The 18,397-nt window shown below is 41.6% G+C and overlaps 1 protein-coding gene across 1 annotated transcript in view; it reads left to right on the plus strand.

The window, feature by feature from the left end:
* FAM98A (family with sequence similarity 98 member A) overlaps positions 1 to 18,397 on the plus strand; it is a 109,596-nt gene that overhangs the window by 11,706 nt on the left and 79,493 nt on the right. The window contains exons 2-3 of the mRNA XM_082249453.1: positions 7,794 to 7,942; positions 11,393 to 11,527. Coding sequence (XP_082105579.1) covers positions 7,794 to 7,942; positions 11,393 to 11,527 — 284 coding nt within the window. The remainder of the gene's footprint in view (positions 1 to 7,793; positions 7,943 to 11,392; positions 11,528 to 18,397) is intronic.

Genomic DNA, 18,397 nt, shown 5'->3' on the forward strand with positions numbered 1-18,397 from the left:
TAGTGTTCCCTAAAATGTAGTGTTAGCAGGATCAGCCTTGACACCTGCCAGCGCCTGCATTTAGCCCCTCCACCCAGCCCACCCAAACTAGTGCAGTATCAATAGATCACTGTCACTTCCAATGCACAAAACCGCTGCATTAGCAGAGTCGGGCTTAGGCTGGCCATACATGTTCAACTTTTGTTGTACAATTTTCTGGTAGATCTACCACAAACCACATAATGTGAGGTCAAAGCTAAACAACACATTCACTTGTATGTAATTAGGCAGGCCTTTGTACTACATACTTGAAGGTAAATTTCAAGAAAATTGGACAGAAAATTGTAAGAAAATTGGAACATGTATGGCCAGCCTTAATCTCTGCTAGCACTAGCAGTTCATTTTTTTTTGTAGAGGTTCAAACAATCCTCGACAACCAGGTGCTTTTATACCTGTGAGTCACACTAGGTACCTGTAAATTTAGTGGCCAAAATGTCAAACGAAAGGTACACTGGGGAAGAGGCCTACAGGGTACTGAGCATGACAGATTAAAGCAATGGGGGGGGCCCTCACTGTCAGAATCAGGCTCAGTATATGAAACTAGAGAGCAGCGGCACCCTGACAGATAGCTCTGACGACTGAGTAAAGGTTGCTGCTAACCGACCCTGTTCTGTTGCTGAGGTGCAACAACCGCATGATTCTGGTATGCAGCAGAGTGTCAGTACTAGTGCCGCTCTACCTTCTGGTGAGCTGGCAAGTACCAGTGGTCTAGTACACCCTGGTCGTAGACTAACCAGCACTGCAGTATCACTTGGTGACATGGCGAGTCCCATAAGGCCAGTTCAAGCTGGTGCAGTGGCTAGCACAAGTAATGGCCCGCAGCCACCAAGAATTCAAACGCGAGCCCATAGTGCCCTTCCTGATGTGCTTGCAAATCCTGATTGGCACCCCACAGATTCTGCAGTTCCTGTACTATTTCCCCCCCCCCCCCATTCACTGGCCAATCCCAGAATTCGGGGTTCCTGAATTTAAGACCTTTCTGGGCCTATCCCTCAACATGGGCATTACCAAAAAGAGTGAGTTGCGGTCATATTGGTCCACTGACCCAATTCATCATATGCCCGTGTTCTCTACTGCCATGGCCAGGGCTAGATACGAGCAAATATTGCGGTTCATGCACTTCAACGACAATGAACTCTGTAGTCCTCGGGGAGACCCTGGTTATGACCAGGTCCACAAAATTCGGCCCCTCGTAAACCATGTCAACCAAAAATTTGCAGCCTTATTTATCCCCCAACAAGCTGTCTACGTTGATGAGTCCCTTAAATTTCATGGCGGCCTTGCTTTCAAACACTTTCTCCCCAGCAAGCATGCAAGATATGGGGTCAAGATGTATAAGCTCTGTGACGGGGCAATAGGCTGTACATTTAGTTTCCAGATTTACAAGGGAAAAGATAGCAATGTGGAGCCCCCCAACTGCCCAGACTACATAGGGAGCAGCGGAAAGATTGTTTGGGACTTGGTGGCACCCTTATTCGGAAAGGGGTACCATTTATATGTGGACAATTTCTACACAAGCGTGCCACTTTTTAGACACCTCTTTCAATTAGGAATCGGCGCATGTGGCACTGTGCGATTTAATCGCAGAGGCTTCTCCCAAGGGCTTGTAAACGCCCCACTTAGTCGGGGTGGGAGAGCCTGCTTGAGGTGCAATGAATTGCTTGCAGTAAGGTGGAAGGAAAAACGGAACGTTCTGTTTTTCATTCACGCAGATACGGCAGTCCAATTTACAACAGTGACTGGTGTTACTGAGAAGCCCCTCTGTGTCCACGACTACAACCGTAAAATGGGAGGGGTGGACTTTAACAACCAGATGATGGGGCTTTACTTAGTTGCCTGTAAGGCCAAACGCTGGTACTAAAAATTGTCTGTATACTTATTGCAATTGGCTCTTTTCAATGCTTATGTACTATACAAAGCATCAGGAAGAAGTGCATCCATCCTAAATTCCGGATATAGACATGACACCTGCTTTTTTTTGTCCCTCCTGTCCTGGCGAACCTAGTCTCTGCATTGACTGTTTCTGTGGAAACCACACACTAGTGGAGTATTAGTATAAGATGCAGCATGGTACATTCTAGGGCACACTTTCACACAGGGTCTCGAAAGATGTTAGATGGCTATCACATTTTAGAGACCATAAAGTGGAACGTTTATAGTTGCAATAAAAGTGTAAAAAAAAAAAAACATAAATAAGCCAAAAATAGGGTCGTTTTATTCTTACTGTGTTACTGTATTTTATGCTATACTGTAATATTTTATTGTTGTGTCTTATTATTAACCATTGTTTGCTTTGCAGGTACGCCATTAGCTGCAGCACTGATTTATTTATTTTTATAGCAACAAGGTTTTCTCTCACAATATGTAAAATCAGCGACTTCAGGACTGTAGTAGGGAATTTCACCACCGCAGTTTAAAAATAAAAAAGCATATATGCCGAAGCACAGAGAATGGGTGGACACAGAGGGCGGATCTCCCCTGTGCTTTGGCATATATTTTTATTTATTTTTCTTGGCAAAGATATCTTCATCCATATTGATCGATGTGAATGAAGGAACCCCATAGGCTGAATGAAAAAAAAGGACAGTGCATGTATGCTCATATTTAGAAATGGGTGGATGCAGGGCGGTATTCTAATGGGTGGGCATACCACCGATGATGGATCGATGTAAATGGAGGAACCTGTTAGGGTTCTCCTTTTTTTTTTTTTTTTTTTTTGTTCAGCCCACAGGCTGCGTGAAAAAAAAAAGAACATTACAATATATGCCCAACAAGGACCAGCAACGTACTGGTGTATGTTGCTGGACTTTGAATGATATGCCGGAATGATGTATGCAGGTTTAGACATTATCTTGGTATTGTTTTTTTTCAGTCAGCTTTCATGTAGAAGCAGTCCTAATAGGTTAATTAGCCTTTTATGGTTTTCTCTGGCTCTCCTGTCCCACAGGGGAACGCGAGAATGCAGCCGGTGGTTTCGACAGTGACCATAGAGCTGATCGGCGACCAGAATGGCTTCATTCATCTCTATGGCCTAAGAAACCGGAAGCTACGAGCCTTTTATGGCTTTGGTTTCGCCGGATATAAACAACGCCATTGGGAAAGCATCTTATCACACCGATCTTGTTGTGGTCAGATTCTTTAAAGGCAGAGGAGAGATTTAGAGTCTAATAGGCCCCAATTTTTCAAAAGAGTACCTGTCACTACAGATTGCTATCATAGGGGATGTTTACATTCCCAGCGATTAACAATAAAAATGATGGAAAAAAAAAAAAATATATGAAAGGGACATTGTAAATATAAACTAAAAAAGCAAAATAAATAATAAAAAAAAAAAATTTAAAGCACTTCTGTCCCCCCGTGCGTGTGCGCAAAGGCGAACGCAAGCATCGGTCCCGTGTCATATGTAAACAGCAACTGCACCATGCCTGTGAGGTATCGCCACGAACGTCTGATCGAGGGCAGTAATTCTAGCAGTAGACCTCCTCTGTAAATCAAAAGTAGTAACTTGTAAAGGCTTTTAAAAATGTATGTCGTTTTTTGCCGCTGAACGGGCGTGCACAATTTAAAAGCAGGTCGTGTTTGGTATCTATGTACACAGCGTAAGATCATCTTTTATATTTTACCAAACATTTGGGCAATATAGTGTGTTTTTGTACATTTAATGTTCCCAAAAATATTGCGTTTGGAAAATCGCTGCACCAATACTTTGTGGAAAAAACATTGTAACACCCGCCATTTTAATCTATAGGGCCTCTCCTTTGAAACTGTGAAACCCCCCAAACATTATATATATTTAAAGGCCCTGAAATGTCAAGATGGCACAAACTCCCTCCCCCAAGTTACCCCATTTTGGAAAGTAGACACCCCAAGCTATTTGCTGAGAGGCATGTTGAGTCCATGGACTATTTTATATTTTGCCACAAGTTTCGGGAAATTTGCTAGGAGGCATGGGGAGTATACTTTTATGTGGACATGTAACTAGGGATGATCGAACGGTTCGGGTCGACCATCGGTTCGAGCCGAACATTGGCTGTTCGAAATTCGGCCGAACTCCAAACTTTTTGCTGAAAAAGTTCAGAATTCGGCAACCAGAACAGACCAAAATGCAATGGGACAGGAAATGGGCTTTAAAAGCCCGTGATTGGACCAGAACCATCAGTAAAAACCAATTGAGGGGGCAGGAGAATGCTAGGAATGTGATTGGAGTGACTAGGGGGTCCAGAGGCCAATCATTCGTGAATACGCCCCCCAGTATATGATAGCCCCCGCCAGATTCCTAGCATTGTAATACAGGGCTGTGGAAGAGAGTAGAAGCAGTTCTGTGACTTCTGATACAAAGTGTCATTTAGCAATTTTTAGTGTGAGGAAAGGGATATCTAGTGTAGTTAGGGTGCTATTTTCCACTTTAGCTTTAATAATCTAGTTTCTGTAGGGAAAGTGTTAAGTGTAAGGGGACTGTAGTGTAGTGTAGGGTTAACTGACTGACTGCTATGGCAGGGTGACAAAACCCTTTCATGTCAGGCTTCGCCCCTGTCACCCTGCTTTTTGCTGCAGGCGTTTTATTGGGCTTTTTTGAGTACATGTTTGGAGTCAGGCATGACATCTGAACTTCTGTGTAGGGGTATATATACACACACGCATGTATGTATATATACACATACACATATATAGGTGTGAAAATAGCAGAAACCTATGCTTGCGCAAATGAAATAATTAACAGGCATATGTCTCCGCTCCTATCACACCTATGTGTATGTGTATATATACATATAAGTGTGTGTGTATATATACACCCCTATACAGAAGTTCAGATGTCATGCCTGCCTCCAAAGACCCCAAAAAATGCCCAAAAAAACGCCCAGGTGTGTTATTGCAGGGTTTTTTTTTTGGGCATTTTTTTGGGGTCTTTGGAGGCAGGCAAAATATCTGAACTTCTGTATAGGGGTATATATACACACACACACTTATATGTATATATACTGTACACATACACATAGGTGTGATAGGAGCGGAGACATATTGGTGTTAATTATTTCATTAGCGCAAGTATAGTGTTCTGCTACTTTTGCACCTATATATACATGTATGTGTATATATACATATAAGTGTGTGTGTATATATACCCCTACACAGAAGTTCTGATGTTATGCCTGCCTCCAATAACCCCCAAAAAATGCCCAAAAAAACACTTGCTACAAAACCGGCAAGGTGTGAAAATAGCGGAGCCATATCCCTGTTCTATAAGTGTTCTAATACAAACAATCTTTTTTTTTTTTTTTTTTTTTTTTTTTTTTTTTTTTCTGGTTCTGGACATGCTACAGAGCTGAAACTTCACAGGTACACTTTTTAGACCCACCAGACACTAAATCCAAAGAAATCTCATTTTTTTTTTCTCAATAATTGGCTCTCTATCAAAAATGACAATTTTTAAGAACTTTTTTTTGTGTGATTAATAGTCCCTGGGGCATGACCCAGAACCCTAGGCACTTTTTAGGGGCATTGATTACCGAAGTTCGGGTCCCATTGATTTCAATGGGGTTCTGAAATCCGGGCCGAACTTTTGGGAAGTTCGGGTGGTTTGCTCGAACCGAACTTTTGAAAAGTTCGATCATCCCTACATGTAACATGCAGTTAGTGCATTACTCAGTACTTGACAAAGGAGACGTTGCTCCTCTGAAATGTTTGCTTCCATTGATAATTTTGTGTGCTCAAATTAAAAACATGGGGCTTTGTGCTTTTTTTTTTAAGTGAATCAATTCTTGTTAAGGGAAGGTTTTACCCTCTTCATGACCAGAGCTTTGTTTACTATTAGCACTGTGTTACTTTAACTGGCATGCAACACTGTGCCCAAATTACATTTATATAATTTTTTTTACATAGATGGAGCTTTCTTTCGGTGGTATTTGAACACCAGTTTTGTTTTTTTCTTGTAAAAAAAATTTTGAAAGGAAAAAAAACATTTTCTACTTTCTGTTAAAAAACCTCTCCAATAATATAAATTTTAGGCTAATGTGTATTCTGCAACAAGTCTTTGGTAAAACAAAAACTTAAACTCCATACACTAAGGCCCCTACTTCACCTACGAGAGATCGTTCATAAGTCTAAACTTGTTTGTAAGTCCAGCAAAGATCAGCGCTTGCAGAAAAAGGCTGCGAGCGCTGATCATTTGTTCTGGTGGGGGAAGCCCCCCTGTCAAAACATAAAGGCACATCATGGGAGATCACTGCACCAACATTGCTTGTGTTAGTACCGCAATCTGTTACGGCTACGTTCAAGTGTGTTTACCCAGCTTTACAGGATTGAACATGTGAACACATGTTTGCATCTTTGAAAATTTGCAAGTTGAATGTTCATATGTAGGGAACATACTGCATATGTAGGGATCTTACTGTAAGTGTATATTATTTGGTTTGCGCAAAAGTTATAGCGTCTACAAACTATGGTGTAAATTCTGGAATTTTTGCAGCTATAGATGCTATACTGTAATGGCTGTGATCAGCGTATAGTTGGACTGTGATCGGGTGTTGTGCAATCTGGCACTAACTGACACTGATGTTGTTAGTGACACTAATACAGTGATCAGTGATAATGCAGTACCAATGACGCTTGCTGGAAAGGGGTTAATATCTGCACAGGGAGAAAGAACAACCAGATCAGAAAGTAAAAGGAATACACGTTACACATTGTTAGGCACACGATTAACTCCACGATTGCCCCTAGGAGCCCCTTCAAGGGTGTCAAACTGGCGGCCCTCCAGCTGTTGCAGAACTACAAGCCCCATGAGGCACGTGCAAGGCTGACATTTACAAGCAGGACTCCCACAGGCAGAGGCATGGTGGGACTTGTAGTTCCGCAACAGCTGGAAGGCCGCCAATTGGACACCCCTGAAGGGGTTTCTAGGGGCAATCGTGAAGTTAATAGTGTGTTTAACCATGTGTAAAGTTTATTACTTTTACTTTCACTTTCTGATCTGGCTGTTCTTTTTCCCTGCTTTTCAGAGCTGCATTTTTGCTGCCCCCCAACCACTCCCCCCCCCCCCCCTTATGCTGCAAAAGCAGCGGGGAGGGGGGAAAGCAGAGTGCATGTGCCCAAGCTATGATACTTTGCATTGTGGTATGGCAAAGGTGATTCTGTCCTGTTCCGTGGGTAGTACTGCCTGCTGAGCATGACCCATTTGACTGGATATGGGCGCCCCACAACCACATGCAATGCAGGATTTTAAAAGGTTCAGACAGCAAAGATACATCACAACACCTCCTCACCATTGCCTTATGATTACTTTGTATGTAACAAATGTTGTTTTAGGACTGGTTCATATCTGTGCGTTCCTTTTCAGGCATGTTATTATTAAGCTCTATAGAACATGCGTAAAACCATAAAATGCATATAATGCATAAAACCACATTAAAGATGAAACCTTTATTTTATTTTTTTTCAGATGCACCATACCTAAAACACACACATGCATGGCCTTGGAGGTTGTTGATTTAACAAGTCTTATATTTCTGATCTATGTTATACATGTCTTTTCTAAAAAAGGAGATTTTGCATGGTTATCTTCACCCAATAATGCTTTAGTTTAAATGAATGGTCTGTGATCTCTTAATTTATTAAGTATTGTTTTCTTTGTGGTAGCATTTACAGGGCAGTTATAAATGTCAGATTTCGTTACACCCCACACTTGTGAACACGGCTCTGTTGTTGGTATACTACAATAGCAATTAATGTCAATTAGCCTGTGTTTATGCTCTTAGGTACAAAGGATCCCTGATGGATGATGGTGCCTTGATCCAAGCTGCTGCTCAAGGAGCCCTTTCTCCCGAATATACCAAGCTCTGTGCATGGCTGGTTGCTGAGCTGAAATTGTTCTGCAAACTAGAAGAAAGTGTGGAAGCCACTAATAGTAAGTCATTAAGAGTTACCTAATTTGACAGGCTTGGCAGCATAAATGCACATTGCTGACTTGCCTCTGGGTTTGGGGCTGACCTGGGCTGTGTTTGGACACAGCGAGATTTTGTCAGCAGGTCCTGGCCAATGATTTTTGGCTGAGACCTGCTGATCGGCTGTGTCTGAACACAGCACTCTGTACACAGATCAGCGATCTGGCTGTTAATTTGCAGGGAAAAAAAAGCAGCCAGATCTGTTAGCAAGAGCATCACACATTACTCTTGTTGGACACATAATTAACCCCTTCCCAGCCAGTGTCATTAGTTCATTAACCGTGTACAGTATTATATCTAATCACTGTATTAGTGTCACTATTGATAGTCGCTTAGTGTATCTCCCAGTGAGGGTCTGTTAGCGCCAGAATGCCCCCCCACACACACACAATCAGTCCTGCTATGTCTCTATGTAAGTTTATGAAGAAACTAGATTTTTTTTTTTTTTTTCAATTTATTTTAAATTTGACATGTTTTGTAACAAAGTAGAATATATATATATATATATATATATATATATATATATATATATATATATTTTTTTTTTTTTTTAATTTTCAGTATTTTTTTTAGGCTCCGTTCACATGTAGGCGTTTTGGGGAGTTTTTCTGCTCTAGGATCAGCTCTCAAAACACCCAACAAGACAAATCCTATTCATTTCAATGGCCCCTGTTCACATCTGAGCGTTTTGACGCTGTTAGCAAAACGCCCAACGCTCAAAAAAGTTCATGAGCTTCTTTTTGGGCAGATTACAGGCGTTTTCCATTGGTCTCTCTTCAATCTAAAAACGCCTGCACAAAAAACGCCTGAAAAAATGCCCATAAAAACGCCTGTAATAGCAACGCCAAGATGTGAACGTAGCCTTAAAGTGGTTGTTACCGCAAACGTGTAATTCCCTGCCAGCCACTTGTATCTAGGCATAACACACAGGGTTAGTATTTTATTAAAATGAAGCTTGTAAATAACTTTTTAGAGCGATCTTCAGGCCGGTCAGGTAACTCCTGGCCGGTCTACTACTCTGATCCAAGACTGCATGCAAGAGGGGCCAAGATCTCCCTCTGACGTCAGCCAGAGAGGTCACGTAGCCACCCAGCCACTCCTGCAGTAGCCCTGGATCAAAGTAGGAGATCAGACGGGAGTAACGCGACCTGCCTGAAGATGGCTCTAAAAAAAAAAAGTTATTTACAAGCTTTGTTTTAATAAAACACTAACCCTGTGTGTTATGCCTAGATATAATAGAGGGGCTGGCAGGGAGATTTCTAATCTACTAATAGCAGCAGGAGGAGGGGGTGGGACGGCCGTGTAGACAGAGACTTGGACAAGGAGCTGACAGGCAGGGAGCGAGGAGGACAGGAGAGCTGCGGATGACGGAGGCACGAAGGCGGACCACGGTGTCCAGGGCTCAGCAGCCTTTATTATCATGGTCAGGACACAGAGGGGGACACAGGAAATGGCAGGATCAGCCAGTTTTTTTGCAGTTTAGAGAGGGGCAGACTAAACAGTACAAGCACTGTGCTGTTTATTCTGCTATAAGGGAACAGGACCCTTTTTTTTTTTTTTTTTTTTATGTAGTAGCGTTACAAACACTTTAATATTGCAAAAAATAAACCCAGTGGGGATTCAATACCACCAAAAGAAAGCTGTATTTGTGGGAAAAAAATATATAAATTTAATTTGGGTAAGGTGTTGCATGACCACACAATTTCCATTTAAAATAACAGTGCTGAATAGTAAAAAAAAAAAAAATGCTCTGGTCATGAAGGGAGGTAAAACCTGGAGGTCAAATCAATAAATTAAAGTGAAACTACAACACATCTGAGCACCACAAACCAAAAACGCTGTTTAATTTTTAATATTTAAAGCAAGCTCCCCCATCTATCCATGTCTCCATGTTTTTTTTGTTGAGAAATCACTTTAAAAAAACACCCCCTAGCATTTCTGGCTGTGGCCATCTTGAGTAAGGGCAGATGATTCAAGTAGCATTTTACTTCCTGGAATCCCTCTGCCCTTAGCACAGGCATTGAGGGCATACTTAGCTGAGAAAGCCTTTCCTCTCCTCCCTGAAGACTTATTGAATGTGACATAATTTGCCTAGGTCTGGAAACCAGAAAGAAACTGAAGAAATGTAAAAACAAAAAAAATTAAAGTTTAAAACCAGTAACTATTATATACTTTTCTATCTATTTACTAATGCTAGCAGCATAAGGATTAAACATAATCAATGTTGATTAAGAGAGTGAAGTTCCTCTTTATGGGTTGTGATTTTGAAAAAAAAATAACCGCATTGTAAACCAGTGATGACTTTTTTTCCTTACCTAGGCCTCTGCACACAGAAGTAAAAAAAAAAAAAAAACACTTATCTGAACGCAGGTCAGTTGTTGTCTCTGGAACAATACACACACGTAAAGAAAAGTAATACAGTGATGGGTACTGAGCAGTAGTACAGGCAGCTCTTATAAAAATAAATGTACTTGGTAATATTTTTATAAGAATCTGCCTGGCCGGTTTCTATAATCATCACTCCCAGGTTTAGGAATTACGCATGTGAATGAGGTAGAAGTTCCTTTAAGTATGCAAAACATATGCTCAGTAATTAGGGCATGGGGGATGATTTACTAAAATTGAAGAGCGCAAAATCTTGTGCAGCTATGCATGGTGGCCAATTAGCTTCTATCTTCAGCTTGTTCAATTAAAGTGGTTCTAAAAGCTGAAGGTTTTTTACCTTCATGCATTCTGTGCATGAAGGTAAAAAACCTTCAGTGTGCTTCTCCCCCCTCAGCTCTCCCAAATACTCACCCAAGCCCAATCTCGATCCAGAAATGTGCATGAGACCTGAGGGCTGCCCCCGGTCTCTCCCACCCACTTGGCTGAGATGCAGGAGCCATTGGCTCTCACTGCTGTCAATCACAGCCAGTGAGGTGGGGCTGAGCCGCGCTCTGACACAGAGAGCCGGCTCGGGGAGCAAGCATGCACGAGTGCCCCCCACAGCAAACGGCTTGCTATGGGGGTACTCAGCAAGGGGGAGGGGTCCAGTTTGTAGACGCTATAACTTTCACACAAACCAATCAATATACACTTTTTGGGGTTTTTTTTATACCAGACATGTAGCAGAATACATTTTGGCCTAGAATTTATAAAAACGTTTTTTGGAGCAAAAAAGTGTTTTTTTTTATTTTTGTTCTTCAAAAATTTCAGTCTTTTATTTATAGAATAATAATAATTTCAATAGTAATTAAATACCACCAAAATAAAGCTCTATTTGTGTGACAAAAATTTTATAAATTTCATTTGGGTCCAGTGTTGCAATTGCCAGTTGAATTAGCACAGTGCTGAATAGCAAAAATGGCCTGGTCATGAAGGGGGTAAAACCTTCTGCAACTGAAGTGGTTAAATTACGTTTTTTTGTTTCATAGGCCCTGCAGAGGCTGAAGGGTTTCAACTAGAAATAAGTGGTCTTTTGACAGAGATGAACTGCCCATACTCCTCTTTGACATCTGGAGATGTCACTAAACGCCTTCTAGACAAGAAGAACTGCCTACTTTTGCTAAGTAAGTAACCTATTTATTCAAATGTGTTGGCACTTATTTTAATGCGTGTGTAATGAAGTGCTGTAAATTTTGTGGTATATTTTATGATGTACCTAATAGGGGTTAAAAGTCATATTCACAATTATTTGAAACATGTTGAAGGTTTATATTCTTCATCATTAAAGTTTCATTAAACCTCCAAAAATTCCATATATATATTTTTGTAAATATTTTATTATTTTTTCATGTAACACTTTGCTACAATGTAAAGTAGTGAGTGTACAGCTTGTATAACAATATAAATGTGCTGTCCCCTCAAAATAACTCATTAACCACTTGCCGACCGCCGCACGACTATCTACGTTGGCGGTCAGCCCCTCACAGGCAAACTGACGTAGGTCTACGTCGCTTGCTTGTGAGGGTCTAGGGAGCGAGCGCGCGCCCCCGGAGGCGCGCTCCCGCGTGGTCACGGACCCCCCCGCGCGTGTGACCGGCGGACCCGATGTCCGCCGGTCACTCTGCGATCGGCGGGGGAGAGGGAGAAAGTCAGGCGGCTTGTGTAAACAAGCTGCCTGTCAGTCTCCCCCGTGTATGATTGATGATCATACGGTTCTACTATGTAGAACCGTTGATCACCGTTCATACAGCTGAAGCCACAGCCAATCACAGTAGAAATCACGCCCCTAGGGACACACATAGCCCCTCCCTTTCAAAAAAAGTTAACCCCTTCACTGCCAGTGTATTTTCACAGTAACAGTGCATATGTATAGCACTGATTACTGTAGAAATGTCACCGGTAACCCCAAAAGTGTCAAAAATGTCAGTCAAGGGTCCGATCTGTCCGCCGCAATGTCGCAGTACCACAAAAAAAATCGCAGATCGCCGCCATTACGCGTTAAAAAAAAAAAAACAACAAAAATGACAATCTTTCCCTTTGTTAGTAAACGCGATAACTTTTGCGCAAACCAATCAAAATACGCTTTTTGCGATTTTTTTTTTTTTACCAAACATAGGTAGCAGAAAACAAATTGGCTGAAAATGTTAAAACATTTTGATTTTTACATTTTTTTTGGGGGGAATTTCATATAAAAAAATGTGAAAAATATTGCTATTTTTGCAAAATTTACGCTCTTTTTTTGTTTATAGCGCATGATCAAAAAATCGCACAGGTGATCAAATACCACCAAAAGAAAGCTCTGTTTGTGGGAAAAAAAGGACGCCAAATTAGTTTAGGTACAGCGTCGCACGACCGTGCAATTGTCCGTTAAAGTCACGCAGTGCCGAATCACAAAATACCCCCTGGTCGTTTAGCAGCCAAATCCTCCGGGGCTTAAGTGGTTAATATCTAAACCGCTGGCAACAAAAGTGAGTACACCCCTAAGTAAAAATGTCCAAAGTGGGCCCAATGAGCAATTTTCCCTCCCCGGTGCCATGTGACTCATTAGTGTTAAAAGGTCTCAGGTGTGAATGGGGAGCAGGTGTGTTAAATTTGGTGTTATCGCTCTCTCATACTGGTCACTGGAAGTTCAACATGGCACCTCAGGGCAAAGGACTCTGAGGATGTGAAAAAAGAATTGCTGCTCTACATAAAGATGGCCTAGGCTATAAGAAGATTGCCAAGACCCTGAAAGTGAGCTGCAGCACCGTGGCCAGGACCATACAGCGGTTTTACAGGACAGGTTCCACTCAGAACAGGTCTCGCCATGGTCAACCAAAGAAGTTGAGTGCACATGCTCAGCGTCATATCCAGAGGTTGTCTTTGGGAAATAGACGTATGAGTACTGCCAGCATTGCTGAAGAGGTTGAAGGGGTGGGGGGTCAGCCTGTCAGTGTTCAGACCATACGTCGCACACTGCATCAAATTGGTCTGCATGGCTGTCGTCCCAGAAGGAAGCCTCTTCTAAAGATGATGCAAACGAAAGCCCGCAAACAGTTTGCTGAAGACAAGCAGACTAAGGACATGGATTACTGGAACCATTTCCTGTGGTCTGATTAGACCAAGATAAACTTATTTGGTTCAGATAGTGTTCAGCGTGAGTGGCGGCAACCAGGTGAGGAATACAAAGAAAAGTGTGTCTTGCCTACAGTCAAGCATGGTGGTGGGAGTGTCATGGTCTGGGGCTGCATGAGTGCTGTCGGCACTGGGAAGCTACAGTTCATTGAGGGGACCATGAATGCCAACATGTACTGTGACATACTGAAGCAGAGCATGATCCCCTCCCTTCGGAGACTGGGCCGCAGGGCAGTATTCCAACATAGCGACCCCAAACACACCTCCAAGACTACCACTGCCTTGCTAAAGAAGCTGAGGGTAAAGGTGATGGACTGGCCAAGCATGTCTCCACACCTAAACTCTATTGAGCACCTGTGGAGCATCCTCAAATGGAAGGTGGAGGAACGCAAGGTCTCTAACATCCACCAGCTCTGTGATGTCATCATGCAGGAGTAGAAGAGGACTCCAGTGGCAACCTGTGAAGCTCTGATGACCTCCATGCCCAAGAGGGTTAAGACCGTGCTGGAAAATAATGGTGGTCACACAAAATATTGACACTTTGGGCCCTATTTGGACATTTTAACTTAGGGGCGTACTCACTTTTGTTGGCAGTGGTTTAGACAATAATGGCTGTGTGTTGTTGTTTTGAGGGGACAGCAAATTTACACTGTTAGTGCCGGTTCACACTGAAGCGGCACGACTTCTGGGGGCGACCTGTGAAGTTGCGTGCACCGATGTGCTCCGCGGCTTCGGTGCGACTTGCAGGGACTTCACATAATGGAAGTCTATGCAAGTCGCTCCGAGGTCGCCCCAAAGTAGTACAGGACCCTTTTTCTAAGTCGGAGCGACTTGTGTCGTTCCTATTAGAACGGGTCCTGTACTACTCAATGGACCGTGACATACCGTGACTTGTCAGGCTGACAAGTCGCGGCAGTGTGAATGGGCTCTTATACAAGCTGTACACTCACTACTTTACATTGTAGCAAAGTGTCATTTCTTCAGTGTTGTCACATGAAAAGATATAAAATATGAGGGGTGTACTCACATTTGTGAGAGAGAGAGAGAGTGTGTGTGTGTGTGTGTGTGTGTGTGTGTGTGTGTGTGTGTGTGTGTGTATATGTATATATGTATATATGTATATATATATATATATATATATATATATATATATATATAATATATCTCTCTGGTTTTGTACCTGTGCTTATATGCAGATATTTATTGGTTTGGATTTTTATAAATACCTAGTTGATTCTGCCAGTTCCGTGCAGAAGGGAGCACCAGACTAATGCATTACATTTATTAGTAAAACACAAGCTATATATATATATATATATATATATATATATATATATATATATATATATATATATATATATATATATTGCAAATCTCTATATTTTAAAGCAGGCTTGTCCAAAGTCTGGGACGCTTTAATACGGACCCATGGGAAAAATCTATTGTTGTGGCCTCTGAATCCCTGGGATCTCCTGGATCTTTCAACGTTGCGGGACTGCATGCATGCCATATTAGTTCTTTTACCATTAATTTTATACATCCTCTTATATATGCTAATGTTTTGAATGACTTCTACTCAAAATTATAAAAAAACAGAAAAGCGCTCTAAGTGCAGACTGCTTTTATTAATCACCTATAAAATCAGAAAAGCAGCAACTCCTAAAACCAGATGGTAAATGGCTGTCATAATGTAAACAGATGGGTTCCTCCGGATGGTGCCATCTCTCTGTATGGATCTGTATGATATGCAGCGCCCATGTGGAGCCGTCGGTAGCAGGAGGGGAAGGGGCCGGCTTGTCTCCAATGCTGTCCAGGTCCTCCAACAGGACTGCAGAGCGAGAGTAAGGTAGAAGTCAATGCTGTGACACCCGAAACTGGAAGAACGAACAACGCGTTTCTGAGCATGCGCCAAGTCCAAATCGGACATGCTCGCTCTTTCCTCAAGTGCAGGGGAAGATCATAATGGCCGGTTTTAAATACAACAGCGCGAGTCACTTATTGGATAGTCAACTGACCAGGATACAATGAAAACTTAAATAAGGCTACAATAAGATGTATACCTGTATCTATATAAAGGGAAGCTATAATACATACATAGATTTTAATATTTTTCAAATATTAAGACAAGAGAAATAGCACTATACTTATATACAGGTGCAATCTATGACTATATAAATTAAAATAAAAATAAAAAACAACAAGAAAAAAAACGAAAAAAATGAACAAAAAAACAGAAATACAAAACACCAAATATAAAATGCAACAAATATGAAAATATATATATAATTCAAAGTGACACAACAAAGGTATTGGCAACCAAATTAAAATAAACTGATTCTAATGATAACCATTGTGACCCAAAAATTGGTGCGGAGAATAAGGTTTAATAGTTCACAGTATGGTGTTAACATCTAATTCCTCGTTTAACCCTCCGAGGTGCAAGAGAATGGAGGGTACATATATCCAGTATGTCTCACGCATACATAATTTAGCAAAACGTTCTGCCTCTAACCGCTCCTTTGGAATAGATTCAATTACCCAAATTTTTAGGCCCATAGTAGACTTATTGTGGGCTTCTAAGAAGTGTCGTGATATGCTGTGTTTATCGCCCCCGACCTCAACAAAACAGCGATGTTTACTGAACATTTGCCTCACTGGTCTAATAGTACATCCCACATAAAGTAACTTACAGGGACATGTAAGACAATAGATAACATACAACGTAGAGCAATTAAAAAAATCTTCCCAAAGTATATATTTTGGATATATATTTTGTCCTTGCATGTAAAATCTTTTTTGCCATGTTAGACGAAGTTACACATTTTACAAAGCTTTTTATGACACGAAAACATCCCTTTTTAATGGGATCATACATAAAGCATTATTGGGGGCCTTAAGATTTTTCAACTTACTGGGCGCGACCTTGTTTTTCAAAGTAGGGGCCCTTTAGGTCTATCTAGGATTACTGAGTTCAAATGGGGATCTTGTTTTAAGATACCCTAATGTTTCTGCAAGATCTTCTCTATTTATCTATACTGACAATGGAACCTTGTGACAAAGTGAACTGGGGGATCATCATTGGTTACTCAGGATGTGGAAGGTTTGCCAGGGAGGTAGACCTGATGAGCTTGATCTACCAAATCCTCCGGGTAACCCTTCTCCAGGAACTTAAGTTTTAAATGCTCACTTTGGGCTATAAAATCTGAGTCCCTAGTACAATTCTGTCTCAATCGACAAAACTGTCCTTTGGGGATATTCTTAGTCCATTGAGGGTGGTGGCAGCTGTTATAATGAAGATAAGAATTACCTCCAGTTAGTTTGATGTAATTCCTTGTGCAGATGGTACCTGCATCATGCCCAAGTTCTAAATCTAAAAAAGGAAGAGTGTCAGCATGCCACACAGATGTAAACGTAAGCCCAAAAGTATTATTATTGGAACGTCTGACAAAATCCTCAATCAGTGAAAAGGGGCTGTCCCAGATAATGATCACGTCGTCAATATAACGACCAAAAAACGTGAGATGTTTCGAAAAAGGATTATTTTTCCAGATCAACAGCATTTCCCAATACCCCATGGTCAGGTTTTCATATGACGGGGCAAAATTAGCCCTCATAGCAGTACCATGGGTCTGTAAATAAAGGGAGGAGGACTTTTATTTACAGATCCATGGTATGGGGCTAATTTTGTAAGCTTTATATCCCTTGCTTAATATGGCCCCAGACTTGGCCTGATTAGGGAGCACTAAAAAACACAAATAAATCCTGTGCTAGTATGGCAGGACCAGTGCCCCCTCCATGATAATTGGCATAACACCTGGGGGACAAGTAGCAGCTGTGTGGGGAAAAAAACACACCTGGAGGGATGTTCAAAACTATCAGTCACACAAGGGTTAACCACGTATAAGCGCTATATGAACCCACGATTACAGATTGCAGCAATAATAGTCATGAATAATGCCAATGTAGTAAATGGAACATTGAAAAGTTGTCAGGACAACCATATGAGAAGCAGACGCTCCTCACGCTCCCCTGCATTGGGTCACCACACATGCCGCTCACCACCAGCGGCACTATAGTGGTTCAAGTCTCAATTTGGTCTTCCTTCCCCCAGAGTCTGACGTCACATTCGAGTCCCCTTCCCGGTCGGCACTCATGTGGGTGATCGGAGTGGCTAGAGACGGCCATCCTCCTTGCCTCATATATTGGGCATTGTGTGACCCCTTTTCCACCCTTCCCTGTCCAGGATTGAAGCATTCAGTTATCTCCTCACAGCCCGAGCAAGGCACAACTGTCCACACTGCTGCATTGTTCCTGGCTGGTTTTATGCCTTCACACACACTGGTCACCAAGCTGTGAGCTTTTAACCCCTTATTTTGGCTTCACCATTGCAGATCCAGCGGGGGTCATTTTACAAGGTGTGTACTGTACAGTAAACCCCCGCTCCATCGCGGTTCAGTTTTTGCGGTCCCGGTATATTGCGTTTTTTTTTTTTTGTAATGTTATTTTACTATATAAATAATTAAAAATTAAATATTTTTGTGTTTTCCATAGCTCTTGCTATGTCTCTCAGTATCTTTTATGTGTTTTAAATGAGTTTCTATTGTTTTAAAAGTGTGTTTAAAGACCTTAAAATGCTTTTACACGTACAGTGACAGTAAAAAAAACATGCCTACAATGCATTTTAATAGGGTTTTTCTATTTCGCGGATTTTCACTTTTCGCGGCTGGGTACGGAACGTAACCCCCGCAATGGAGGGGGGTTTACTGTACTGCTGTTTTATACAAACGTGGAACTGATTTTGAATAAAACTTTTCAATGTTCTATTTACTACATTGGCATCATTGATGACTATTATTGCTTCCATCATTAATCATCGTCGG

Source organism: Pelophylax lessonae, assembly GCF_965119305.1.
Source record: "Pelophylax lessonae genome assembly, chromosome: 3".
NCBI classification, from domain to species: Eukaryota; Metazoa; Chordata; class Amphibia; order Anura; family Ranidae; genus Pelophylax; species Pelophylax lessonae.